This window comes from Lontra canadensis, unplaced genomic scaffold, assembly GCF_010015895.1.
Source record: "Lontra canadensis isolate GAN:19392208 unplaced genomic scaffold, GSC_riverotter_1.0 scaffold63, whole genome shotgun sequence".
Classification (NCBI taxonomy): Eukaryota; Metazoa; Chordata; class Mammalia; order Carnivora; family Mustelidae; genus Lontra; species Lontra canadensis.
The window spans coordinates 7,464,701-7,491,520 of NW_022631057.1; the positions used below are offsets into that span (position 1 = coordinate 7,464,701).

Consider the following 26,820-nt stretch of genomic DNA (forward strand, 5'->3'; position numbering starts at 1 on the left):
ACATACTTATCACTTGACAGCAAACACAAAAACAGGGTAAAGAGAGCCAGAGTCTTGAGGGTTCATATTCTTTGGGGAACTTCTGACCCCCTGATTTCCTTTGGGTGGAGACAACATTAAGAAACTATCTACATGTAGACTCTAGTTAGTTATATAAATCTCTGCCACAGGGTGCCTGGGTGGCTCAGGGGTTAAGCTTCTGCCTGTGGCTCAGGTTGTGGTCTTGGGGTCCTGGGATCAAGCCCCACATCAGGCTCTCTGCTCAGCAGGGAGCCTACTTCCCCCTCTCTGCCTACTTGTGATCTCTGTCAAATAGGTAAAAAACAAATCTGCCACACCCCTTTGGGGAGGATGTTTAGGATATCCTAATGTTAGGTGTCCTAAATGTTAAGTGTCAGTATTTATGTAACATACTATTTAAATTCTGCAAGTGAACTGACACCAGCAGTTTACAAAGAAATGAAAGTACTGATGCATCAAGTACTTATCCTTTCTTCTAGCATTTAATATTAGTTTAATGAGCAAACCAAAATTAACCTAAAACTGTAAGTAGCAACATGAACATGACATTATTTTGATAAGCTCATATTAAATAGAACATAAACTTTTATTTACCAAACTGAAGGGAAAACTAAGAATAAGATAGATATTTCATATTTATCTTTTAAAAGCAGCACTGACCATTTCTTCCAGTTTCCAACATTTACTTTCTTCCTAACATTCGTTTATTGAACAATGATCCAAGCGCTGATAGGCTTGCAGCACATGGGGGACACTAAACAAAAGCATCAACATTCTGAGTCCGACTCCTCATTGTTCAGGTTCCTGGTTCTGACAGCAGCTCCAAAAATATTTATTGAGGAAAAACTAAGCCTTTGTCTACACAGAAAAAATTTTATTTTATTTAGCAATTCATTTTCTGATTTTTTAATTTATGAGAATTAAAAGGGAAATAAATATCATACTGCAGTATAAATTTGAGATTCAATTTAAAAAATTTAAATTATGTTAAATGTTTTTGTTTCATGTACATGTCCCATTTACTCAAACCATACAATTATACAGAAATTTCACTGGTAATACACAACAAAAAATTGTTCAGTGGTATCACAAGTCATTTTTGAGAATTACTTTTATCATGTTTTCTAATGATGTCCATAAGATTAGCTCCTGTAACCAGATCATTCTGTGTCTGTTTATCTTTCTGCTGTTCCTTTCTTTTCTGGTCATGAAGGTAGGGGGAATTTAACAACTGTGGGGGAAGAATGGATCCTGTGGGTTTCACTCTTTTTGCAATATCCCAGAAGAGTCTCTTTGAATTGTTATTGATGAAAGTAATCGCTGTTCCATGTTGGCCTAATCTTCCCACTCTTCCAACCTGAAATGAAATGCAAAGAACATTTCCAAAATGTTCACATAAAACCTGAATGTCTCTTGAAAGAAAATGAAGATTAGTATTTAAAGAGGCTTTACTAAGATTAACATTCATTCACGTAGCATGTTTTGAATTGTACATCTCAATTAGCTTGTGAAACCAATTTAGTGGACTGCCACCTGCATATTTTTAATGAAATAGCTTGAACAGAAAATAACAAAGCGCCCACATATAATACAAGTAAGTACTGCTTGTTAAACATTTGTTTCAGTTATGTATCGTGTGTGTACATGTGCGTGTGTGTATGTGTGTAGGGTGGTAATGACACGAAGATGGTTCTTATCATGGGCAGGTTAGGGTAAAAGTTTTTTGAAAGCTACTGCTTTTAGAACAAGAAGACTATTTGCTTTAGAGTACTTCAGTGCCTCTGAAATGTGAGATTTAAGCAAATTCATTTTTGCATCGTTATTTCTGATTTTGATAAAATTCAATGGATACAAATTGGTGATGGAAACACACAAGAAACAAAATTTACTTGTTTCCAAATATACTGAGAAATTCTTCAGAAGAAGGGGGTAAATACACAGTCATGGGCAATTACGGCTCCTTAATTTAAATGTAGAACTTAAAATCTATTTTCAGAGTTATTTAAATGAATAGTTGCTGCCAATATACAGGACATTTTTAAGGCTGTAAAAAAACAAAAAAACAAAACATGGCCCTCTAGGGAATGAGACTGGGAACAAGTAAGGGAAGGAATGCTATTTTATTTAATTATGTTACTGAATTTTTCCAATAAGGCTAAAAATTAATATAAAATACAGCTGCACTCACATACTGGAGGAAAATATTTGCAAATCATGTATCTGGTAAAGGTTTTCTAATATATAAGTAACTTTTACAACTCAGTAACAAAAGGACAACCCGATTTAAAAAGGGGCAAATAATTTAAACAGACATTTCTCCAAAAAAGATATACAAATGGCCAGTATGTACATGAAATCATGTCCATTTGTCATTGGGGAAATTCAGATCAAAACAAAAAAGAGAGGGGGGCCTGGGCGGCTCAGTTGGTCAAGCACTGAAGCCCTTTGTCAGGCTCAGCACCCAGCACAGAGTGCTGCACTCACTCTCTCTTTAAAATAAATAAAAATAAATAAAAATAAAATCTTAAAAGAAAAACACAAGACAAGGAGATATCACTTCACACCCCTTAGCACAGCTATAATTAAAAAGATAATAACTGTTGATAAAGATTTTGAGAAATTGGAACCCTCATACATCACCGGTGAGGATGTAAAATCATGAAGCCATGTTGGAAAAGGGTCTATCAGTTCCTCAAAAAGATACACACAGAATTACTGTATGATCCAGCAATTCCATTCCCAGGTGTATGCCCAAAAGACATGAAAATGAAGAAATGCTGGCGAGGATATGCAGAAAAAGGAAACCTGTGCTCTGTTAATTGGAATGCAATCTGGTATAGCCTCTGTGGAAAACAGTAGGGAATTTCCTCAAAAAATTAAAAATAGAATTACCACATGATCTAGTAATTCCACTACTGGGTATTTACTCAAAAGAACAGGAAAACACTAATTTGAAAAGATAAATGCACTCCTATGTTTACTGCAGCATTATTTACAATAGCTGAATTACGGAAGCAGCCGTGCCACCTCTATGGAGGTGTCCATCCACGGATGAATGAATAAAGAAGACATGATATATATATGGCAGGGAGTATTACTCAGCCTTAGAAAGAATGGAATCTTGCCATTTGTAACAACATGGATGAATCTAGACAGTATAATGCTAAATGAAGTAAGTCAGTCAGAGAGAAATACCGTATGATTCCACTCATACGTGGAATTAACGAAACAAAACAAATGAACAAATTAAAAAAGATAAAAATTAAAAAAGAGAGACTTAACTATAGAGAACAAACTGACAGTTACGGGGGTGGGGAGATGGGTGAAATAAGTGAAGAGAATTAAGAGTGCATTTGTCCTAATGAGCACTGAGTAATGCATTGAATTGCTGAATCACTATATTGCACACCTGAAACTAATAAAATACTGTATTTTAACTATACTGGAATTAAAACAAAAGAAATAAAAACCTACATCCACATAAAAACTTGTACATGAATGCTTACAGCAGCATTATTCATAGTAAAAAAGAAAAAAGTAGAAACATGCTAAATGTCCAGCAACTATTGAACAAAGGTGGTATATCCTTACAATGCAATATTATGTAGCAATAAAAAATGTACCGATATATGTATATGGGTAAAACTTGAAAACATCATGTTCAGTGAAAAAAGCCAGAGAAGACCACATACCATATGATTCCATTTATATGAAATTTCTAGAAGAGATAGATCTATAAAGACAGAAAGTAGAGTAGTGGTTGCTTAAGGGATGTGTGTGTGTGTGTGTGTGTGTCTGTATACACGCATGTGCGCATGTGTGAGAGATGAAGAATGGGGAGTGATTGCTGATGGGTTGGGTATGGGGTTTTCTTTTGGGATGATAAAAATGTTCTAAAATTGTAGTAATGGTTGCACAACTATATGAATATACTAAAACCACTGAATTGTACATTTTCAAATGGTGAATTATATCAATCGAGACATAATTTATTCTAAGATATTTTATACTGAGACATAAGCTTTTTTAAAAAAATAACTGCAATAGTCTACAAACTCTAAAAAACTTAACAAATTTAAAATTATTTCTCCAGAAGCTCTCTGCCCCTAAATTAGAAGCAGACACGCAGGGGCACCTGGGTAGCTCAATTGGTTAAGAGTCCAACTCCTGGTTTCGCAACTCAGGTCACGATCTCAGGGTTGAGACTGAGGCCCGCATCATCGAGCTCCATGCTCTGATTCTGTCCTTCTCCTTTTGCTTCTCCCCCCAGCTCATGCATGCACTGTCTCTCTCAAATAAATAAATCTTTAAAAGCAGGCACACAGGAATACCTACTATAATTTAAAATACATATATCCTCGGGGTGCCTGGGTGGCCCAGTCAGTTGAGCATCCGACTCTTGGTTTTGGCTCAGATCATGATTATGGGTCCTGAAAGTGAACCCCAAGTAGGGCTCTGCCCTCAGCGGGGAGTCTGCTTGTCCCTCTGCCTCTGCTCCTTCCCCCACTCATGCTCTTTTTCTCTCAAATAAACAAAATCTAAAACCAATCAATCAATCTTAAAAAAGTCCATGTATCCTAAAAAAAACAAATATAAATAAAATGGAATTAAATAAAATACACATATCCTTTGACCGGGCAGGTCTCCTATGCATTTACCTTACAAATACACTGCACGAGAGGCATAACTATGCAGGTGGATGTTCAGTGCAGCGTTATTATTATTATTTTTCTAAATAGGCTCCATGCTCAGTGCAGAGCCCAACACAGGGCTTGAACTCGTGACCCTGAGATCAAGACCTGACCTGAGATCAAGAGTCAGATGCTTAACCGACTGAGCCACCCAGGTGCCCCGTGCAGCATTATTTAATAACAGAATATTGGAAACATGTGATTTCCATGAAATTCAAAAGGATTCATCAAGTGAATTAAGATAATCCATACAATAGATTACCATGCAGCCATGAAAACAGATCAAGCCCTATTAAACAAGTAAAACCATTTAAAGAGTTTAGAACAGGGCCTCCTCGTCATATGGGAAGCATTTCATACACATTAATATTTTTAAAATGATACCTATTATGTATGCTAATAAGGAAAGATGCCTAATATATATTTAATAAAGAAAGCAAGGCATAGACAGTTGGTGTAATATGGTCCCATTTATGTAGTAAGTGTAACTAACTAGGTACGCATATACACGTATATTTGTGTATAAATAGGCATTTATATTTTTTGCACTGTTAACTGTAATGTCTACTAAAAGGTAGGAGGGCTACCTTACAAAGACCTATTTTTTATCTTGGGGTCCTTGGGTGGCTCAGTCAGTTGGGCATCTGACTAGATTTTGGCGCAGGTCACTATCTCGGGGTTGTGAGATTGAGCCCCACAGAGGGCTCCATGCTGGGGAGGGAATCTGTTGTAGAGTCTCTCTCTCCCTCCGCCACTCCCTCTGCAAGCACATGTGCACGTTCTCTCCCTAGAATACACAAACCTTAAAAAAAAAAAAAAAAAAAGGCGCCTGGGTGGCTCAGTGGCTTAAAGCCTCTGCCTTCGGCTCAAGTCATGATCCCAGGGTCCTGGGATCGAGCCCTGCATCGGACTCTCTGCTCCACGGGGAGCCTGCTTCCTCCCCTCTATCTCTGCCTGCTTGTGATCTCTGTCAAATAAATAAATAAAATTTAAAAAAAAAGAAAGAAAGAGACTTATTTTTCATTTTATATCTTTTGTTACTTGCATTCTTATTGTGTATCTTCATACTTCACTTACTGAAGCAAGCGAACAAACAATACACTGATACAGAACCAGAAAAGCGGGAGGATATGGGGCCATTCTGAGCAGACGTTAGAAACTCTACAAACATCAAGACCCCCTGAGGCCATAGCTCAGGGTACACTGTGAGTAACTGAGAGCCACAGGACTGACCTTGGGATGGCAAGAAAGAGTTAAATAATTATAATCAGCATATTCTACTTAAGAAGCAAAGGAGTTTCTTAAACATGTTAATATTTTAGAAAGATTACCACCCAAAATCATTAAAAGTTTGGAAGAAAATAAGCTTCAGTGATCTGAGCAATCAATTCCTGTGTGCGAGTCAGTTCCGTGATGCACAGGTAACTGAGGCAGCGCAGAGAGAGGCTCTGCTATATTATTACTAAGTAAAGACACAAGCAACAATGCCTTCAAGGCACTGAAAGCATTTCAGTGGGTGATCCCAGCAAATGCGGCATTCAGAGGTAATTCTACGAACATGACAGAAGAGTCTGTAAGTGATGCCAGAGAAGGAAGACAGGTAGCAGTCAGGGAGATAAGGTGATGCTAACAGAAAGCTCTATTTCTGCTCGAAAGAAGAGCTGCTGTTATCTCTGGCAGCAAAATAAAGAAACAAAACTTTAATAGGTGAAAGTCTAGAACAAATAAGGATATGAAGAAGAGATGAAGACAAGAGTTCTAAAGAAAAAACAAATACTTTTAATGGATCAGTTTTATTTTGGCCAGATATATTAACTTAAAACAAAGCCTTTTTTCCCCTTGGTTATAAAAGCCACTTAATATGCTTACTGAATAAGAAATACAAAGGAAGTAAAAATAACCCAAAAACTAACTACTTAAAATTTTTTTACACTAACATTTTAGGTTATTATTTCTAATAATTTTTAACCCATTTTAGGTATACATATAGTTTTTTAAAACAAAATTTAGTTTATATCCATATATACATATTTTTAAATATTTTATTTTAAAGTAATCTCTACTCCCAAGAGGGGGGTCGAACTCATAACCTTGAAATCAAGAGTCACATGCTCCACCAGTGAGCCAGACAGGCACCCCTATACATATATGTTTTATTTTTTATTTTTTATAAGATTTTATTTATTTATTTGACAAAGATCACAAGTAGGCAGAGGCAGGCAGAGAGAGAAGGGAAAGCAGGCTCCCTACTAAGCAGAGAGCCTGATGCGGGGCTTGATCCCAGGACCCTGAGATCATGACCTGAGCCGAAGGCAGAGGCTTAACCCACTGAGCCACCCAGGCACCCCTACATATACGTTTTAAAAACAAAATGATGTGAGAGTTTTTTTTATGCCTATGATAAAACTTTTTTATCTTTTTAGTTACCATTCTACTGACAATGCCTCACCCAAGAAAACTCACGGTGGAAACATATAAAATCTCTTTACCTGATGCACGTACTCATCCATACTTGAAGGCATATCGAAATTGACAACCAGCTTGACACTGATCAAGTCTAGGCCTCGTCCCAGGACTCCTGTGCTCACCACAACTTCGTAGTCTCCTTCAAGTAATCCCTTCCCGACAAAGCAACACAATTCATTATTCAGAATTTATCTTATCTGGTTTTATATAATTCAGACATCTTTTCTTTTTTCAAAGCTTTCTTCATCAATATTGTTGTTGCCAAATCTTTTCAATAAGTTAAGGTCTTAATATAACTGAGGAATATGTGTAGCTTAATTCTTCCCAAACTCTCCCCATCCCTGGTATCAATTTTTTTTCTACTAATGTATTCTGGCAAACTTTTCCAAGGGTGAATTTATTGCCCTCCCCCAGTCTAAACTGACTTGATTCCAGAAATGGTGGATTCTGAATTAGTAATCTATGTAGTAGATTAATCCCATAGGGAATAGGCTTATTGCTCCCAAAACACAGAAGCCTGACCAAGAGGAACAATTAGCTCACAGTCACTGCTTGCCTGAAATTCTTGCAGTCATTAAAAAAGTCTGCTTTAAAAACCAGCTGGTAATATGGGGTCCCTTAAAAAGAGAATGCTGAGTGTCAAACCTTCAATATGTTTTTCCTTTCTGTTTGTGATTTCTCCGAATGTATAGATACGCTTTTTAAACCTGTGATTTTCTGCACTGCCTCGCTTAAGAGATCTGCTCCCAGCTTGCAGTCCACAAATACTAACACTGGAGGCTTGAAGAGCTTCTTATCCTAAAAAATGAAAAACCTGTATTTAAAATTATTCATAGAACATAAATCAAAACAGGAAGTTTTTCTGAAAGCATTAGTATAAGCTAGTTATCAAAAGGTTTATAGAGGAAAAATGAGTGTTAAAATGAGTGTTTTCTTTAAAACATGCACAAACAAAAGCGCAAAACTCTACTGCCCTTCATGTTTCTCCATCATTTCATTAATATTGCAAAAACAATTTTAAAATTTTGAGTGCAATTTAAAATTTTAAATACTGTTTATAAGTAAATACAAACTGTATTTAACTTAATACTTTATTTTTTTAATTAATTTTTTTTGAGAGAGAGAGAGAGAGCCCAAGCAAGCTGGGGAAGAGAGAGAGGGTGAGAGGGAATTTTAAGCAGGTTCTACGATGAGCAAGGAGTCCAACATGGGGTTCAACCTCAAAACCCTGAGATCATGACCTGATCTGAAACTGAACCAAATGCTTAACTGACTAAACCACCCAGGCACTCCCTTTCTACTTTAAGTAACTGTAATTACACATTACCACCCACTTAATAAATTTCTGTTTAAACAAGTTACTGCTGGGACAACCTGGATGGCTCAGTCAGTTAAGCATCTGCCTTCAGCTCAGGTCATGATTCCAGGGTCCTGGGATCAACTCCCACATTGAGGCTCCCTGCTCAGCAGGGGAGCCTGCTTCTCCCTCTGCCTACTGTTCCTCCTCCTTGTGATCTCTCTTTCTGACAAATAAATAAATAAAAGATTTTTTTAAAATGAGCAAGTTACTGCCAAAAAAATTATATTTCTCAAGGACAGAATGGCCAAGAAAGAACTTGTCTTTATCCGATATATAAAACTACTAATAAAAAAATATTATTTAGGAATAATCTTTATATTTATATGTCTTTCTATAATACAGAAAATGAAAAGCAACCCTACATCCATACAGCATTTATTTGATCCCCACAGAATTCCAAAGTAAAGCAATTTATTATTAAATATCTAGACTAAATTACCCAAAAGCTGTATCTAAAAATCGTTATCTTAAGAATTGTAAAAGATGCAAACACTGTCTACAAAACAGGGTTGCGTGGTTCACTACTCACATTTAAGATTTCAAATAATTTCTTCTTTTTGGCTGGTTCTTCCACCCACAAAATAATCTGGCGCACACTGGAACAGGGCAGGTTCTTTTCCCCAGTGATAATTCTCACAGGATTCTGCAGAAGCTGGCTTGCTAGTTGTTCTATGCTAGCTGGAATTGTAGCTGAAACCAAAATGGTCTGACAATCATTAGGAACGTGTTCCAAAATGTCAAGCACTTGCTGTTGAAAGCCCATCTTTAACATGGTATCGGCCTAAAATGAAATCATTTTAAAGTTAGTCCTACTTGACATTAAAACCCTGAGCCACCAAGGAAAAAAAAGATATGATTAAGAACATGAAAAATTAAAAACTTCTGCACAGAATATACTACAATGTCAAAATATAAAGAATTGGGAAAATATATATTTATATAAACTTATATTTGTATAATTACATGTTTTTAGTGATATACAAAGATTTTTATGGCATTATTAATACTGGCAACAAATGTATAAACCCTAAATATCCATCAATAGGGGATCTGGGAAATAAAATATGGTAAAGCCATATACTACAACCCTGTGCTATCATAAATTATGAGAAGAAAGTACTTTATTAAATGATATTCACTGCTAGGAGGAAAAAAGCAAAGTACAGAACACTATGTATAACGTGGTACCATTTGCATATACACCCAAGAAACTTAATTGCTAACTCTGGGGAACGGGCCTGCAGGCTGTGGAAGGGAATGCAATTAAATTTTTCATTTTATAGCTTTTTGCAAAGTTTGGGGGTTTTTTTGTTTTTTTGTTTGTTTTGTTTTAATTTTTTATTTATTTATTTGACAGAAAGAGAGATCACAGTAGACAGAGGCAGGCAGAGAGAGAGAGAGAGGGAAGCAGGCTCCCCGCTGAGCAGAGAGCCCGACGTGGGACTCGATCCCAGGACCCTGAGATCATGACCCGAGCCGAAGGCAGTGGCCCAACCCACTGAGCCACCCAGGCGCCCTATTTTGTTTTGTTTTTGTTTTGTTTTGTTTTGTTTTTTACCATGGACATATATTTATAGTAAAATATTAAATAAATTTTAAAAATTTAATGTTGAGGGCTTTTGCTTCTGTATATATTTCTGCGTTGCTAGTTTTCAAAAACGATTTATGTATTACTAAGCAAACAAGAAAAAATTTTGTTAGTGCTGCTTTAAAATAATGAAAGATAATGGCTATCTTGATTTTTAAATACAATCCAGGTGTCTATAATTTTGAAAAATAAGATATTAAACTATTTCAGTGTATTTAGACTAAAGCATTGTATTTTTGTTGTTATTTCTTTGTTTTGTTTTTTATTTTTTAAGTAGGCTCCATGCCCAATGTGGGGCTCAAACTCATGACTCTCAGATCCAGAGTCTGATGCTCTACTGACTGAGCCAGCTAGGCATCCCTAAAGTACTGTATTTTTAAGTGTCCATTAATGTGGAAGTTTAAACACTCATTTTAATATTATTCATTCTATATTTAAAAAATCTAAAATAAACATGATGGTCTAGGTTTGATCCTGGCTCTACCTAGGACCTTAAATTAAGCATGTTAATGAATGGCTATATGCCTTAGTTTTTCCTTTTACAAATGGGAGTGATAATGGTAACCACCCCATGGGGCTGTTACGAGGATTAATGAGATAAAATATTTAAGACACTTGAGACCACACTCACAGCACGGTCTCCATGTTTCAATTTACCATGAGACACGGAGCATGTGCATATGCACACGGGAGTATGTCTTGCAAACATCCCCTGCTTTTCCTCAATAATCCCACTAAGCCCCTTTCTCTTAGGAGATGGCCTCGCTTCTCCTAGTTCAGAAAACAGAGAAGCCATCAGAAATAAGTTCGCCCTGTTTCTTTCATCCAAGCTTCCCCGCATCTAATCTGTTCACACTAACGTGCCCCAAATCCAGCTGTTTCTCTCCAGCTCACAGTTGTAAGACTCCTCCTCATCCTGTCACCCCCACAACGGAAGCCATCCACCTGAAGCACCCAGCTTGAACGTAAACCATATCTTCTAGTACATAAATCATATCCGCTACTCCTCTGCTGAAACCCTCCAATAATTTCCCATTGCACATAGACTAAAACCCAACTGCTAACCACAGCCAAAAGTCCTACAAGTTTTCATCTTCATCCACTTCGACTTCATCCCCTACCATTCCTCCATGTCACGCCCCACGGCCCTATCACACCAGCCTTCTTTCTGTGCTCAGCTACCTAATGCTCGCTCCCATGTTAGCTCCTGCGCACTGGCTGTTTTGTTTGAAGCAGTCTTTCCTCCAGATGGATCTCTGCGTGGCTGGCTCCTCCTCATTCAGGTTTCAGCAGAAATGGCGTTCGGGGAACCCTCCACTGATACTAACCCAACTCCCCCGGTGTCTCTCTCATACAACCTGTGTACCAACATTTGTCATGGCTTATCTCACCTTCCACTGTATCTTCAAAACCAAGGACAGTGTCTATCATGTAAAAAGCCCTAAAAATGCATCTGATGAACAAATAAGCACTCATTAAATCTGAGCACAGAAAAAGCACATCTGTCAGGCAGCACGCAAGTCAGTGTGTCCCAAATCTCCCTGAAGACAAGAATCACCCAGAAAGAGTTTTTACATGTTCCTGGACTCCAACTCAGGCCTACTGAATCAGTATACCCAAGGAAGAGGTCTGGGCTTCTATTACATTCACTGAACACAATGGATGATTCTTAACCATTAGAGAAACTTGGACCAACACGGTGCTTGATTGTAGGGATATAGCAAGGAACATAATACAAGAGAAATGATACAGTCTACATCCAGGTCAGCAGAGCCAAGAGGAAGGGCGGCCAGAAGTCTATCAGGAGAACTGATAGAAGGTTTCAGAGCCATGGACACAGGAGAGAATTCTAGGCTAAAGGACAGATATGTGGAAGACACAGAAGAGTGATAGAGCAGATTTTTCTAATTCTAAAGGAATTATCTTAGTCTCCATGCCTGACCATTTCTGTATCTTCACCCTCCTCTCGAAACAGTGGCCTCTCTCTTCAGGGATATTACTCATTCCCAGTTCCTGCCTGGTCTCTCAGACTACTTCTCTGTTTACTACGGACTCCTCTTCAAACTTCACAAGCAGACACTTAGCCCCAGCCCTTGTCCCTCCCTCTCATCTTTCTCCCTTGGAGAAACCAGTGTGGCTCACGGGTGCTGATGCCCATTTCTCATATCCACATGGTATTTCCCCTTCATGCACCATTCGCAAGAAATTTAACATCTCTAAAACCAACTCCAATACTGTTAAGCCCAACCCATACCCACTTGTCCTTTACTTAAAATTAAAGGCACAACCAGAATTTATAGAGTCTCCTCAACCACCTTCTCCACCTTCTCTCATATTCAGTCATCAGGAGATTCACGAATGATTGATTTACAGTGATTCTCAAATGTACTCATGCTTCCCACTGCCTCCGCCCTGTCCCTGACCCTGCTCACCTCTTGTCTGGGTTGCTAGCCATTCTGTCCCACAGATTCTTTCTTCTTTAATTTCTCTTTCATGGAGCAGCAGAATAACCTTGCTAAACCACCACTTTCCACATGTGACACCCCAACTCAATAATTTAGAAAGCCTCATTGTTTCCCACATCAAATCCAAAATCCTCTGCCTCTCTTTCAAGGCCCTCTATAATTTGACCCCACCCTAACTACCCAACTTTACTTCCTATTATTTCTCAGGACGAACGCATCAAGCTGGCTGGTCCCTCCGTGCTTTGTGCTTGGCCGTTCTGGCTCTGCTCGTGTTAGCCTCTTCACCTGGAATACTCGATATGTTCTCTAGTTTTCTAAATCCTGTCCCATCTGTGGATGACCAGGTCACATCCCATGACATCGGAGAAACCATTTTTTACGGAGCCAAGCCACACATTCTCTCATTTCTCCTTTTCACCTTAATTGTCTTGAACAATTAGCGTATCATACTCAGTCCCATTATTTTATTAACAGTTTATATATCAGGAGTCAGCAAACTAAGGTTCTTAGGACAAACATAGGCCTTTATGTGTTTTTGTAAATAGAGCTTCAGGAGAAAGCAGTCACACCCGATTATTTACGTACTGTCTCTGGTTGTTCTGAGCTGTTGCAGCAGAGACCACGTGGCCCCCAACGCCTACAATATTTCCTGTCTGGTCCTTTACAGAAAGAGTCTGCCATTCCCTGGCCTGCACGACACCTTCCAGCAGCACTTCTGGGTGTCAGTATAGGTGATAATGCTCTTGCCTTTACTTCAAGTGTTTGTGTATTTTTCTCTAGTAGGACTTCAGCACTTTGGAGGCCGTAATAATATTTAAAATTTCCTTGTGATGCCATCCGAACTGACCCAGAGTTGGTCAGTCGGTACCTAAATAGCACTGCTGGGCCAAAGTCAGTTTCAGTACATGATCAGTTATGTAGCTTACCAGTTCATTTCCTGCAATGCTGGGACAGAGGCTGCACAGGACAAGCACTTGGCACAGGTTTGCTGAATGAACACTCCTTTTGTATTCTGAGCACAGCACTGAGGTGCCCTGTGAAGGCTCATTCATTGGCAAAAGTGAAAATGTCATGTGGAGGAGCAAGCGGGAATGGAACCTCACTTTAAAATCTGAGGATCATTTCTCTGGTGCATAGCATGGTGAGAACGTCAGAACACATGGAATGAGCAACCACGGGAAGCCCACCCGTACTTGCAGGGCGGAAGTCAGTCCGATGATAACCGGATGCAGTAAGTCAGCTGACTCTAAAGGCACACCAGGCAAGTGCTGACTTAGCAGTACTTTTTAAAGGACTGAATAACAGTTCACAATAGCCAAGGTAGGGAAACAACCCAAGTGTCCATCGGCGGATGAACAGATAAAGAAAATGAGGTATATATATATGCAATGGAATATTATTCAAACTTAAAATTCTTTCCTTTTTTTGTAACGTGGATGGACCTGAAGGACATTATACTCAGTGAAGTAAGCTAGACAAAAAAAGACAAATATTATATGGTAACACTTACATATGGGATGTAAAAAAGTTAAAAATAAGAAAATAAAAGTCAAATTCATAGAAATTAGGAGAAAAATGATTGCCAGGAGCTGGAAGGTGGGTGAAACAGGAAGAGATCTGGGGCTAAAGGGTAAAAACTTTCAGTTATAAAACAGATAAGGTCTGAAATTGTAACAGTTACCATAGTTGATATCACTGTATTGTATAATTGAAATTTGCTAAGGGAGTAGAACTTAAATGCTCTCTCTCACATACACAAACGTAAATATGTAAGAAAAAAACACACACAAAAAAATAAAGGACTGAATAACATTATATTTATACAGGACTTTTCAGTCTATGAGACATGTTCACAATCATTACTTCATCCTTGCCACAACTCTGGGAGATTAAATGACTTGCCCAGCATCCCATAGTGGGTGGAGAAAAGGCTCAAATCCTCATCTCATGGATCTTACTTATGTGTTCTCTCCATATCCTCTGGTACCTACTGCTACCTCCGGGGACCCACAGAAGGCGGACCACGTTACCATCACTGGTCAGCTCCTGGACCCCACATTTCTGATCACTGCTGGGCCCCTGCTCTGTGACTGCTGGTGGGACATGTGTGAAAGTGGGCATGTGATACACTGCAAGTTGAACCAGCCCTTGCCCAGGCTGGGCGGACACATGGCTTTCTATCCTCATGCTGGTTCACATGCTGGAATATCATCAGATAAAAACATATTTATTTCACCTTACTAAGCAAACCAAAACAATAAAAATGCCTATATGCTCTATGTCACACTGAAAATCACAACGACAGAAACCTATGTCCACACAGAAAAAAATGCAAAAGATCATCCAACTAAGCATGATGAGTTACTTCCAAACTCCCTCTTGATAGTTATTGGCCACGGAAATATTTATTTTTATAGACAAATGACAGCCAGTGTCAAATGTTTAAAAAACTTATCACTGAGGGGTCCCTGGGGGGCTCAGTTGTTAAGCGTCTACCTTTGGCTCAAGTCATGATCCTGGGATCGAGCCCTGCATCGGGCTCCCTGCTCAGCCAGAGGCCAGCTTCTCCCTCTCCCCCTGCTGTGTTCCCTCTCTTGGTATGTCTCTCCCTGTCAAATAAATGGATAAAGTGTTTAAAAATAAATAAATAAATAACTTACACTGAGAGTATAGTAGATGTTGGATTTGTGTTTTCTGTCAATTAGGAAAAGAACAGCTGGTTGCATTTGTTAACGTGGTTTAATTTGGGTGCACTACAGGTTAGGGGCAGGGCCACACAGGAGCCAGCTTAAAACTGACTACTGCGACTGAAAATGCCTGAACACACAGTGAGTTTATAGAAGTATAATATACTTTTCATAAATTAAACTATATGACTATGTTCTAAACAACAATTACTTACTTCATCTACTACTACAATTTTTATACCACGGAGTTCTACAGAGCTCTGTTTTATTATATCCAGAAGTCGCCCAGGAGTTGCTATGATAACCTGAAGAACAGAGAAAAAGAAAAAAAAATTAGATAATAGTCCTTCCTTTCTTCCTTCCTTCCTTCTATCTGTCCTTACTGAGTGGCTAATATGTGCCAGCCGCTGGGCTAAGTACTCAGAATTCAATGATGATTAAGTCACACATAGTCTCTGCTCTCATGACCCTCGCAACATAAAGGAACAGAAAAAACAAACAAATGCCCATGAGGTCAGTATAGTAATAAATGGAGGCATCTATCCAGCCCTAGCTAACATGTAAGTTAAAACCTAAAGGAATAGTGGGAGCCAGTGAGGAGAGGGCAGAGGGAAAACATTCAAGAACCTTCTGAAGCTGGAAGACCACTGAGGCTTCCACTGGGTAAAAAAGGGGGAGAAGACCTGGATGAGGCTTGAAAGGAGGCAGAGGCCAGACCAGAAAAGGCCTGGCAGGCAGGCTGACTGCTATCTGGTCTGTAAACAAAAGCAAATCCCTGAATCTTTCTGGGCCTGCTATTTTGTTTTTAAATTAAAAGGTTGGACAAAAGGATTTCTAAAGTTGCTTAAGGCTCTTAACACTTAGAACATATTAGTTGAAGCAGTGGTTAAAAGTGGGGCCTGTTTAGTCAAACTTCAGTAGGGATCTTAGCTCTAGCAATTGGTAATGGTGTGAGTCTCTGTTCTCACATTCATAAAATGGAAATGATAATAATTATTGTGAGGATTAAATGAGACGTGCCTGGTGTAAAGTACAGTAGAGTTACAAATGATCTCATAAATTCAACTGTATTCCACTTTTGAAGGACACACCGACACAATGGTGAGACAGATCATGGAGAATGATAAAATTTCAGGGTTGTAAGGATCTGTATCTATAGAACTATAGAGTTCCGCTTAGTTTCTTCGGAAATACCATAAACATTTAAATCTGTTATAGTTATTTTGAACTGAGTTCATCCCTTCTATTTCTATTTTACTTTTCCCCCTCTGCTTTTTTTTTATAAACCTTTTTTTAATGAACTTCCCCATCATTCTTTTAGTGTGGGAATTTTAATAAATTTATAATAAACTTAATAAAGTCTAAAGTAAATCGACACATTTAGCTTTTTCTTGAGCAATCAAGGGCAAACGATTTAACACCAATCGCAACTTTCCTGCACTTACATGCTACACTCGGCCAGTATTTTACTTCTATTTTTTTTTTAAACCCACAGATTGTTCATTATTACTTTTTATTTAGTCAATGTTTGTTTACATTTACCCACATTCTTAGGCTTTTCTTTGCTTGCCATTCTTTCTTTGATCCCACACCTTCCTTTCCAGAATCATCTTCTTTAATGCAGAATATCTTAGTTTGTGTTCTTTTAGATAAGTCTACTGGTAATAAACTCTCTCTCAGTTTTCTTTATCTGAAAAGGTCTCTATCTTGCCCTGGCTTTTGAAAGATCACTTTGTTGAACGGACAGACTTTTCCATTATTTTTTTCTCAGGGGGTATCTGTGAAGGACATGGTCTGGTATGGGGAGTGGGCGAGGCACAGGGTGATGAGGGGCCTCCAGAGAAAGGTGACCCTGCACGGAGTGTTGCGGTCTAAGGGGGTGAAGAGGATGCAGGGTGGAGTCTAGGAAGGAGGGCGTCACTGGGGGGCAGGGGACAGAAATGAGGATGGGCGAATGGTTACATATAAGATGGTTGGTCAAGTAAATAAACATTTAAAAGATAGCAGGTTTCTCACTGCCAGAATGATGAATATGGAAACAGGAAGCACCAAAATGAGTCTTGCTGTGTTGAATTAGAGATGGAAGTATCGACATGAATTCATGGTCTATAATAAATGTAGTTCAGAAACATACACTTATGGAACCTTCTCTCCTTCCATTCACGGACAGGTCCTAGAAGCAATGGTACCTTAACAGCAAAGAGCAATAAGCAATGAGCCCAACCAAGAGCCCAGCTCTTGATTTCTAGCTACTATCCTCTACCAAAAGGAATCAGGGCAGCTTGGAGAAAGGCAGGATTCCAGGGCTGAGCCAAGGAAAGAACAATGTAAGCATGAACATCTTCTTCAGAAAGAAAGAAAGAAAGCGCTCAAAGAATGATGGGGATATCATAAAAGGCCACAGAAACCAACTTCACAGTGCTTCCACCGCTCAAATTGGGGACAACTGGAGAACCAAAGCAAATCATGGTAATAACGCATTATAATCCTTTAAATATAGTAGGTAATCATGAGTCATCCTGGAAATTTGGTAAAGCACAAGAAAAATATAATATTAAAGTACTCAAAATACTTAACTAAATACAAAGGCAAAAAATAAACTTTATGTTTACTTTCCAGATAATATCACCAGTAGAAGGACACACTGAAATTGTGTATCACCTAAAAGGATGTAATGAAAAGAACAAAGCATCTCTTCTTCCATGATATTCCTTTCAAAGATGCATAACTTGAATCTAATCAATTGAGGGACGTTCTTCAAAGCAAGCAGTTTATAATCCTTAAAAGTATCAAGATCATGGAAAAAAAGGAAAGAATAAAGAACTGTTCTAAACTGAAGGAGATGAAAGAGACATGGCAACGGAAGGCAAAATGTGATTCTGAACTGCGTTCTTGTGCTACTGAAAAGAAAAGTTGACAGAATGATTAGTAAAACATGAATGGGCTTTGAGAAGTAAATGACAGCAATCTTCACTCCTGAAGCATTCCAGTGTAACCACGTTAATTTCCGGATTCTGTAACTGTATTGTGGTTACGTGGGATAATGTCCTCGTTTGTAGGAATCACACTCTAAAAGTGTATCAGCTATGGATCCTTAGATAAATGCCATCTTTCTGAGATTTAACTTCTGAACCATAAGACATGGGACACGCCCACACACCTTCAAGAGCAAATGTGATTAAATGAGGTAATGCACAGGAGAACATCCAATAGCATTTGGCGTATGACAGCTACTCAATAAATTGTGTTCCTTTCCTATAGAAAACAACCTTAAAAATAAAATTAAGGCTTACGTGGCAAGAATGTAAAGGTTAACCTACAAAAACAAAAACAAAAATAAATAAAGGATAACCTAAAAATCACACTTACAAGTTCCTCAAGGGCAAAAACAAAACGACACCAAAAAACCCTAGCTCCCATATTGCTTATAATACATATGCATATAATGTATATGTATATGTATTAATATGCATATACAGTATATGCATATTAATGTATATGCATATTATATATATATTAAAATATAATGCATTTTATCAAATTGGTGCTTACCTTCACATGTTGTCGCAAACGATAAAGCTGCGGGGGTAAGGGTAAGCCCCCTACCAGAAGCACGGTTTTCATGCGTGGCAGACCACTCATCAATTCTTTAGCTTGGCTCTCTATCTGAATGGCTAGCTCTCTTGTTGGTGTAAGAATGACAGCAGATGGAGTTTTGCTCTGCAAAGATGTGAAAAACAAGTCTAAAAACGCTGGCAATTAGTTCCTGCTGATGTGGACTAAATCTTCAAAGTGATCCTGGGGGTGTTCCCATCAGCCCAACTGGTTATGAACCCTCTTGCCTTTTGCTCCGTGCAGATTTTCTCTCCAAAAACCACCGTAAATGGAACCCTTCCTTATATAACAGATATACAGTGAAAAGGTCAAAACTGGGGCCAGGGAGAAACACCCACAATAACCAGGGTGGGAAAACTGAAGGCCAGTTGGACCCTGCAATTTCAAGCCACACTCTTCAGAAGAGAAAACCAGGAAGATCTGGTTTTCCACCAGTGAGTTTCACTTATATTTTGAACATCTGATGTTTTCTTTTATTTTTTTTTCCCTCACATGATCTTCTATAATTCTTTAGTTTTCCAAATTTTCCTCCTTTACCTCTCCTCTCTTTGCCTGCGTTTTACAGTGGTTTTCCTTCCTGTCCTACTTCAGAACTCATAAACTCACTAGTCCTTGGCAAATATGTCAGTGAAATTAATTATGTGTGGGAGTGCTTTGCACACTATAAACTAACAAGTAAAGTAAGGTAGCATTATTTTAATATGAACCACGAATCACAATGAAGTGTGTATTTTGAACTTTACAATAACTTTCCAACTTTGGTATAAATCATTTTTTTCAAAACACAAAATCCAAGGAGGCTAAACGGGCACAAAAATTGCAGGTCATTCAGTCAGCAAGATTTTTTTTTTTCCCCAAAGCAAAAGTATATTTCTTGAAAAGAAAATTTGTTGAAAGAAAATATTTTGTAAGGAAGATGATTTTTAAGACCTTCAATGAAAAGATCTTTGGTTCAATCCGATAAAAGAAAAATTCCCTAAAATAGTGTTTTTCATACAAACTACAATCAGAACAAAATCACCAGGAGCAATAATGACTGAAGTTACAGTTATAGCTTGCAGTTTTAACATAGTTAAGGACGAAACTTTGTCTATACCCGACTTGCTTCTGAGAATAACACCTGTAAATTCTTACCTCACATAAAGCTCTGGTGACAACAGGAAGAAGAAAAGCAGCTGTTTTTCCTGAGCCAGTATCAGCACTGGCCAGAATGTCCCTTCCCAGAAGTCCCACAGGAATCATCTGCATTTGGATGGGGGTTGGAACTTCATAGCCTGATTTCTTCAAGTTGTGATTCAAGGCCTCAGGGAAACCACAGTGCTCAAAGTCAATAATGGGTCTGGTGACATCTTGCCCTTGAACTACAATTCCTAGCTGCCGTTTAAGATTTTCAATTTGGTCTTCCTGAAGGTTCGAAATAAAGGGGTGCTCTCTATAGACATAAAAAGCATTCAGTGGAGACTCTAGCCCAGAATCCACTTGGTGAGGATCGCTGAGTTTTAATCTTTCTTCCTTTTCCTTTACTTGCAGAAGATGTTTTGCTTTACACTCCAAACTACACACATCCTCATCTGTCTTATCACAGATGTACTCTCCGTAACGACCACAAACAACACAGACAGGTTCCCCAGGTTCCGCCCAGCGCTGCGTTTTGGAAAATGACTTAACAGGCTCTTCAGAAAGATCGCTATCCTTCGCATCCTGCTGGGGTACAACCAAACCAACCTCGGCCAACTGACCAGTTGTACTGGGGAAAGGGCATGGTTCCACACTGTGCCCTTCGGCTTCTTTTGTAACTAACGCATCAGCTCTATCACCTCTGCCTTCAGCCAGCCGCAGGTCTTCTGCATCTGGTTTAACTTTCTTAGCTGTACAACTTTTGCCATCATCATTAGCACTCCTCTTGATTTTGAGAGATCTTGGAACAAACATCCTCCAGTATTCTGTTGAGGAAATCACATAATGAGACGTATTTTACCCTCAAAAAAGTCCACATGTAAAGTACCATATGGCTATCCTGCAGTCAGCCTACAGTCCTAGGGCTTTGCCTACAAGGAATCAAAGAAGGCATCATGACACTACTTAATAGCAAGCTTTCCTTCCATTCACAAATTTCCTCTAGTGGAAAAAAAAAAAAAAGAATCCTTTTCCCTTATACATGGGAATGGTGAACCTTTGCACTCTGCTTAATACAGCCTTGTGCATACAGCCTGCTTCTGCTGACTACTTGCACTTAGAAATACCAAATAGTATAGAAATTCTGGAGTAAATCCTTCTATTACATTATTCACAAAACAGGAGGGATACTTCACAACTGGGATCTTTAAAATCAGAACCAGAAAGCATAGAGAAAAATGCTATTTTAGTAACACGTATGTATTGCTACGTTCCAAGCACAGTGCTTAGTGCTTCACAAGGGAACCTTCACAAGCCGGGAAAGGAGCTTCGCACCATCCCCGCACAGATACGCGCCCGCACACTATGCTGTATTATGTACTGTAATTTTTCACATGAGGAACGTTGGCCATTTAGAGATTAAGCGGCTTGTCCAAGCTCACACCCTTACTAAATGTCAGAACCCGGGCACGGTGGACTCCAGAACGCAAGCTCTCAAACACTGCTATGCCTATTTCCACCAAGAATGTTTTTGCAAAATGACGTAGATTGTGAAAGGCCTTTAACCTAATTTGGGGACTACTAAACATACTAATAAACATTTCTCGCAAAAAAAAAAAAAAAAAGTTCTTAGGCTAAATTACCAGATTCAGTTCTTCCAGAAAAATTCCAACAAAAAAGGCAACGGAAGATCTAGAATTACTACCCTAACTCTCCGGGAACGTCAAGGAGGTTGGGGGAGGGATGGCTCTGTATCAGCAGGAAAAGCTTAGGACTGAGGTCCTCCAATGGCGAAAACGGAACAGGCTCCGGCTGGGCGGGCGGCGAGGCCTTCCAGTCCTCCGCGGCCCCAGACTCCTCCCGTTGCGCGCTCCCGGACCCTCCCCTCGGGCGTTGCCCCTCACCGCGGCCCCGCGGCCCCCCACCCAGAGGCGCGTGCACGTCACGGCGCTGCTAGGAGACGGGGCGGGCGGGGCACCGCGTTCCGGCAGGAGGCCCGGGACAGGGCGACTGCAAGGGTGGGAGGGGAACTGCTCACGGGGCGGGGGGAGGGGGTGTATCCTACCGCCGCGGCCTAGCGCCCCGCGTCCCAGAAGAGAGGGAGCCCGACGGGAAGGAGGCCGGAGCTGCCGGGGCCCGCGGCCCGCTCACTGGCGCAGACTTGGGGCCGCGTCCTCTCCCGCTCGGGGCCGGTTTCCTTCTCCCGGCGCTGGGCCGACCTTCCCTCCGGCAAGCCTGGACTCGCTCGGCCACACTACGGTTCCGAGGGAACGTGCGGAGCGCATAATCCACTTCTCCGGGTTTTGGGAAAAGGCCGCGGCGCGCCTTAGCGCGCGGGGAAGGCGGGGCTACCGCGGGAGGCGGAGCTTGGCTGGGAGCTGGCGGGGGCGGGGAGCGCGAGGGAGGGGCGGGGCCTGGGAAGATCCGAGCCTTTCGGCGCCCTCTTCCCGGCTCCAGGGCGCTGGTAAATTTCAGATCCTGGCTGGAGTTGGCCAGGTTCTGCAGGGCGGGGCGGGTTTGGGGAACCTCTTGGAAAAATTTACGTAATCGAGTGGGCCGGGACTGCTGAAAAACAGTTTGACCGCCCGGAAAGACTGAAGCTGGTGGCGCGGGAGCCTGGTACCCTTAGAAACTGGGAAGTCTGAGTGTAAAAGGGAGGGGCAGAAGCTCCAAAGGCCTGTAAACCCAATCTGCTTTTAGCTGGCAGAGTAACTCTGAAATTAAATGGAGTAAGTTTGATGCGGTGCGTGTAACATACTGGATCATATTTCCATACTACCACACCCCACCCAACACCAAAAAGAAAATAACGTAAGTCACGGCTCTTGGTGCCTGTGAATTGCCTTTTCTGTTTTGCTAGACTCTGGAGCCACGTGCCCCAAGCAGCTGGTGGTTGAGAAGGGCTGGGGATGGGGAGAAAGCAGGGAGAGAGGGAAGAGGAAAGCAGAGGTTGATGACTTAAATATTTTAGGTTTTAACTGCTTAAAAAATATTTTCAGTCTAATATTTGATGCATGCAAAATAATATTTTGAACAAATACGTTAAATTTTAAAGCATACTGATAATGTGAAAGTCTGTGACTACACCACATTATTAATATAAGCATATATCCTTCATTTCTTGGATTCTTCCCTTCAGCGACCACAATCCTGAATTTTTCCCTCTCCCTGACATTTTTTTTTTAATGTTTAAAAAGATGTTATTTATTTATTTAACACAGAGATCACAGGTAGGCAGAGATGCAGGCAGAGAGAGAGGGGAAAGCAGGCTCCCTGCTGAGCAGTGCGGGGCTCCATCCCACGGACCTTGAGATCATGACCTGAGCTGAAAGCAGAGGCTTAACCCACTGAGCCACCCAGATGCCCCTCCCTGCCATATTTAGTAGTCATAGTGTCAACTATGGGATCCCATAAAATAGTCCATAAATAGCTCATAATACTATGATCCCATAGTATAAGAATGGGATCCTAATAAAAATTATATTATAAAAATAATATATATCTAGCCTTCTGGGATCCTCTTTCACCATTCAGCATGTTTCTTTGATTCATCAAAGTTAAGTGTAAACAAGCAGTAGAACATTTATTTTTACTGCTGTAATATTGTATGTCCATAAAGCTATTTTTGTGTAGTTATTTAACCATTTTCATGTGGACACTTGAGTTGTCTCCAATATTTTGTGCTTGTTAGAGGCAAATTTGCCATGAAGCTAATGAAATTTGAGCTTCAGAGCCCTACAGTCCCATGCGTCCCATCCATATCCGTAAAAGAGGACTCTCGACAATGTGTTCACATTGTTATATGTTTTTGTAAAATCTTCAAAAGAAGGATATTTAAACCACAATGGATTAGGACCACTTTCTCTTTACACTCCAGCTTCCACTCCTTCAACACTTCTCAAGTTGGATGGTGATAGATAGCAGCAGGCATTTGGGGATTGAGCCAAAGTGGGTTGAGTTGCAGATACATTTTCTTGAGTTCAGTGGGATGTATTTCATGGGTTTGCAGTCTGTTAATTAGACTATTGCTTTCCATCCCATTGTAGGAAGGTGTAGGGACAAATATCACATCAGGATCTGAATGTGTCCTACAGTATCCAATGCCGGAATTATACACATGTTGAGGAAGAAATATAGTTTGAAATGTCGGGAGCTAGAACCTGGTCTGTAAAAATGTGTTAGATCTGTAAAACAAAGTAGAGGATCGAGTTCGGACCAATACATAGTCAAATGGAAGTTCTCCTATTAGGAATGTATCCATGATTATATGATTATAAATGTATTTTACATTTTTTCTTTATTGATGGGAATCGTACAAAGTAAAATTTATCAGAATCCCTGAGTTTGTAGGTCACAAACCTAAAATTTATCAGAATTTGTAGGTCACAAACCTAGAACAGATCTACAGTGATTTTGTCTAGACTTTTTTTTTTTAATATCCCAAAGGTTAATAATTTTAAGAAACTAAATAAACCATGCTAAAAGAAAGACTTTGCCTTTTTATTCTCACTATGTAAACAATATATTGTCATACGAAGAGGGGATCAAAGAATATGCAGCAAAAAAAGAAAAAAGTATAGAAGTGCATAAAACAATATAAAACATGGCATGGTACTTTCCTGGGTTTTGTCACTTTTCCAGCTTGTTCCGACTTTTCTCTAACTATATAATGTCATGCTCTACAAAACCCAAATCTGCCCCTGGCAATTACTAACAAGGCTGGTAGGAGAATTCTGGGCACACCTCCTGTGGACGTATCCGAGTCTCATCTGAACTCAGGAGAACACTGCTAGGTGGGAGAGTATGGGGTGTTCAGCTTTAAAAGATAATTGCTGGGGCCAGCTGGGTGGCTCAGTCTGTTAAGCATCTGACTCTGGATTTGGCTCAAGTTGTGATCTGGGGGGATCATGGGATCAAGCCCCACATCAGACTCTATGCTCAGTGCAGAGTCTGCTTGAGATTCTCTCCCTCACTCTCTCTTCCTCTGCCCCTCCCTGCCATGCTCACGGGTGCTCTTTCTCTCTTTCAAATAAATAAATCTTTAAAAAACCTTGAAAAAAAAAAAAAAGATAATGCTGTAATGTTTTCAAAGTGGTGGTACCAGTCTATACTGCCAGCAGCACCCATAAGCCCTTTCCTGTTATTCCACATTCCCGTCAAAACTTGTTCTTGTCAGACTTCTTAATTTTCCTCGTCTACTGATAATAAATCACAGTACCCTCAGTTTGAGCCTTTTTGCATATGCTGGTTGTCCATTCATGTTTCTCTTCTACTTCTAAGAGTTTTTCTTAGAAATATATTATTGATACTAATATTTTGTCAATTGTACGTGTTGCAAATATTTTTTCCCTGTTTATAACATGTGTTTTTTCAAGTATTAAAAATATTTTTTATTCTATTTTGGAAAAAAAAATCAAACTGACAGAAGAGCTTCAGGACTAATACAACAAACTCCTGTATACATACCCCTCAATTCACAGTTTGCTCTATTTGTGTATAAAATAGAAAATCTAGGGGCACCTGGGTGGCTCAGTGGATTAAAGCCTCTGCCTTCGGCTCAGTTCATGATCCCAGTGTCCTGGGATCAAGCCCCGAATCAGGCTTTCTGCTCGGCGGGGAGCCTACTTCCCTTCCTCTCTCTCTCTCTGCCTGCCTCTCTGACTACTTGTGCTCTCTGTTATCAAATAAATAAATAAAATCTTAAAAAATATAGATAATCTGTATATTATTTTGTTCATCTATTTGACAATAAGTTGCAGCATGTATCCCTGAAAACAAAAATATTCTTTTAGGTACCCATTTTCAAATTTAGGTAGTTTAACATTGATATAAGACTAGTATCTTACATGTAGTCCCTATTGAAATTTGGCCAGTTGTTCCAATAACATACTTTTTTTTTTTTTAAGATTTTGTTTATTTATTTGTCAGAGAGAGAGAGAGAGCGCACAAGCAGGCAGAGAGGCAGGCAGAGGCTGAGAGAGAAGCAGGCTCCCTGCCGAGCAAGGAGCCCATGAGGGACTCAGTCCCAGGACACTGGGATCATGACCTGAGCCAAAGGGAGAGGCTTAACCCACTGAGCCACCCAGGCATCCCTCCAACAACATTCTTTAGAGCAATTTTTCCCCCAAGCTGGGATCCAGTCCCAGATCTTTTCACTGTTTTTATGGAGACTTTCATGAATAAAAGTTAAGTTTTATATAGTTGAATGTGTCAATTCTTTCTTCTGTATTTTGCAACTTTGGCATCTAAAAAATCCTTGCCCTGACAGGGGTTGAGGGGATTGGGATAGGGATGACTATGTGAAACACAGGTGAGTTTTCAGTCAGTGAAAGCATTTTGTATGATACTATAATGGTGGATACGTGTCGCTAAACATTTGTCCAAACCCACAGAATGTACAACACCAGGAGTTAATCCTAAATAACCATGGACTTAGGGTGAAAATGATGTACCAGTGGAGATCCATCAGTAGTAGCAAGCATACCACTCTGGTGGGGATGTGGATAACAGGAAAGGCCGTACATGAATGGGCAAGTCGATTTATGGAAAATCTCTGTAGTGGCCTCTCAATTTTGCCATGAACCTCAAATTGCCCTTAGTGGGGGGGGGGGAAAGGCTTAGAAAAATCTTTGCTTACCCTAAAGTCAGAAAGGCACTTCCTTGAATTTGGGGGGAAACTTTAGAAGTTTTGGCTTTCACATTTAAACCACTGGTCCATACAGAGTTCGTTTTTGTTTGATATGAAATAGGAATCCATTTCTTTGTTTTCCAAATGGCCAGCCAATGTTTCAAATACCATTTATTGAAGAAT

General features: G+C 39.8%; 1 protein-coding gene across 2 annotated transcripts; it reads right to left on the bottom strand.

Moving 5' to 3' along the window:
* Positions 1-904: 904 nt before the first annotated feature.
* On the bottom strand, positions 905-22,338 carry DDX59 (DEAD-box helicase 59). 2 transcript variants are annotated; one of them, XM_032878216.1, is made up of 8 exons: positions 21,653-21,695; positions 20,028-20,836; positions 18,831-18,998; positions 15,494-15,583; positions 9,068-9,319; positions 7,824-7,976; positions 7,202-7,330; positions 905-1,378 (listed from the first exon to the last, which is right to left on the bottom strand). In XM_032878216.1, exons 2-8 carry the CDS (start codon positions 20,823-20,825, stop codon positions 1,115-1,117), a joined length of 1,854 nt encoding a protein of 617 aa, XP_032734107.1. In that variant the 5' UTR covers positions 20,826-20,836; positions 21,653-21,695; the 3' UTR covers positions 905-1,114. The 2 variants fall into 2 exon arrangements, with proteins under 2 accessions (XP_032734107.1, XP_032734106.1); XM_032878215.1 differs by lacking the exon at positions 21,653-21,695 and adding an exon at positions 22,075-22,338 and having other exon boundaries at positions 906-1,378.
* Between the last annotated feature and the right edge of the window lie 4,482 nt (positions 22,339-26,820).

What these genes read in the sequence shown, in the direction of transcription:
- DDX59 (XM_032878216.1), bottom strand. Translation starts at nt 20,825, where the DNA reads ATGTTTGTTCCAAGATCTCTCAAAATCAAGAGGAGTGCTAATGATGAT. An exon ending in AAATTGTAGTAGTAGATGAA is followed by an intron (nt 9,320 to 15,493) that starts GTAAGTAATTGT and finishes ATTTCATTTTAG; the next exon opens with GCCGATACCATGTTAAAGAT. An exon ending in TGGATGAGTACGTGCATCAG is followed by an intron (nt 1,379 to 7,201) that starts GTAAAGAGATTT and finishes ATTTCATTTCAG; the next exon opens with GTTGGAAGAGTGGGAAGATT.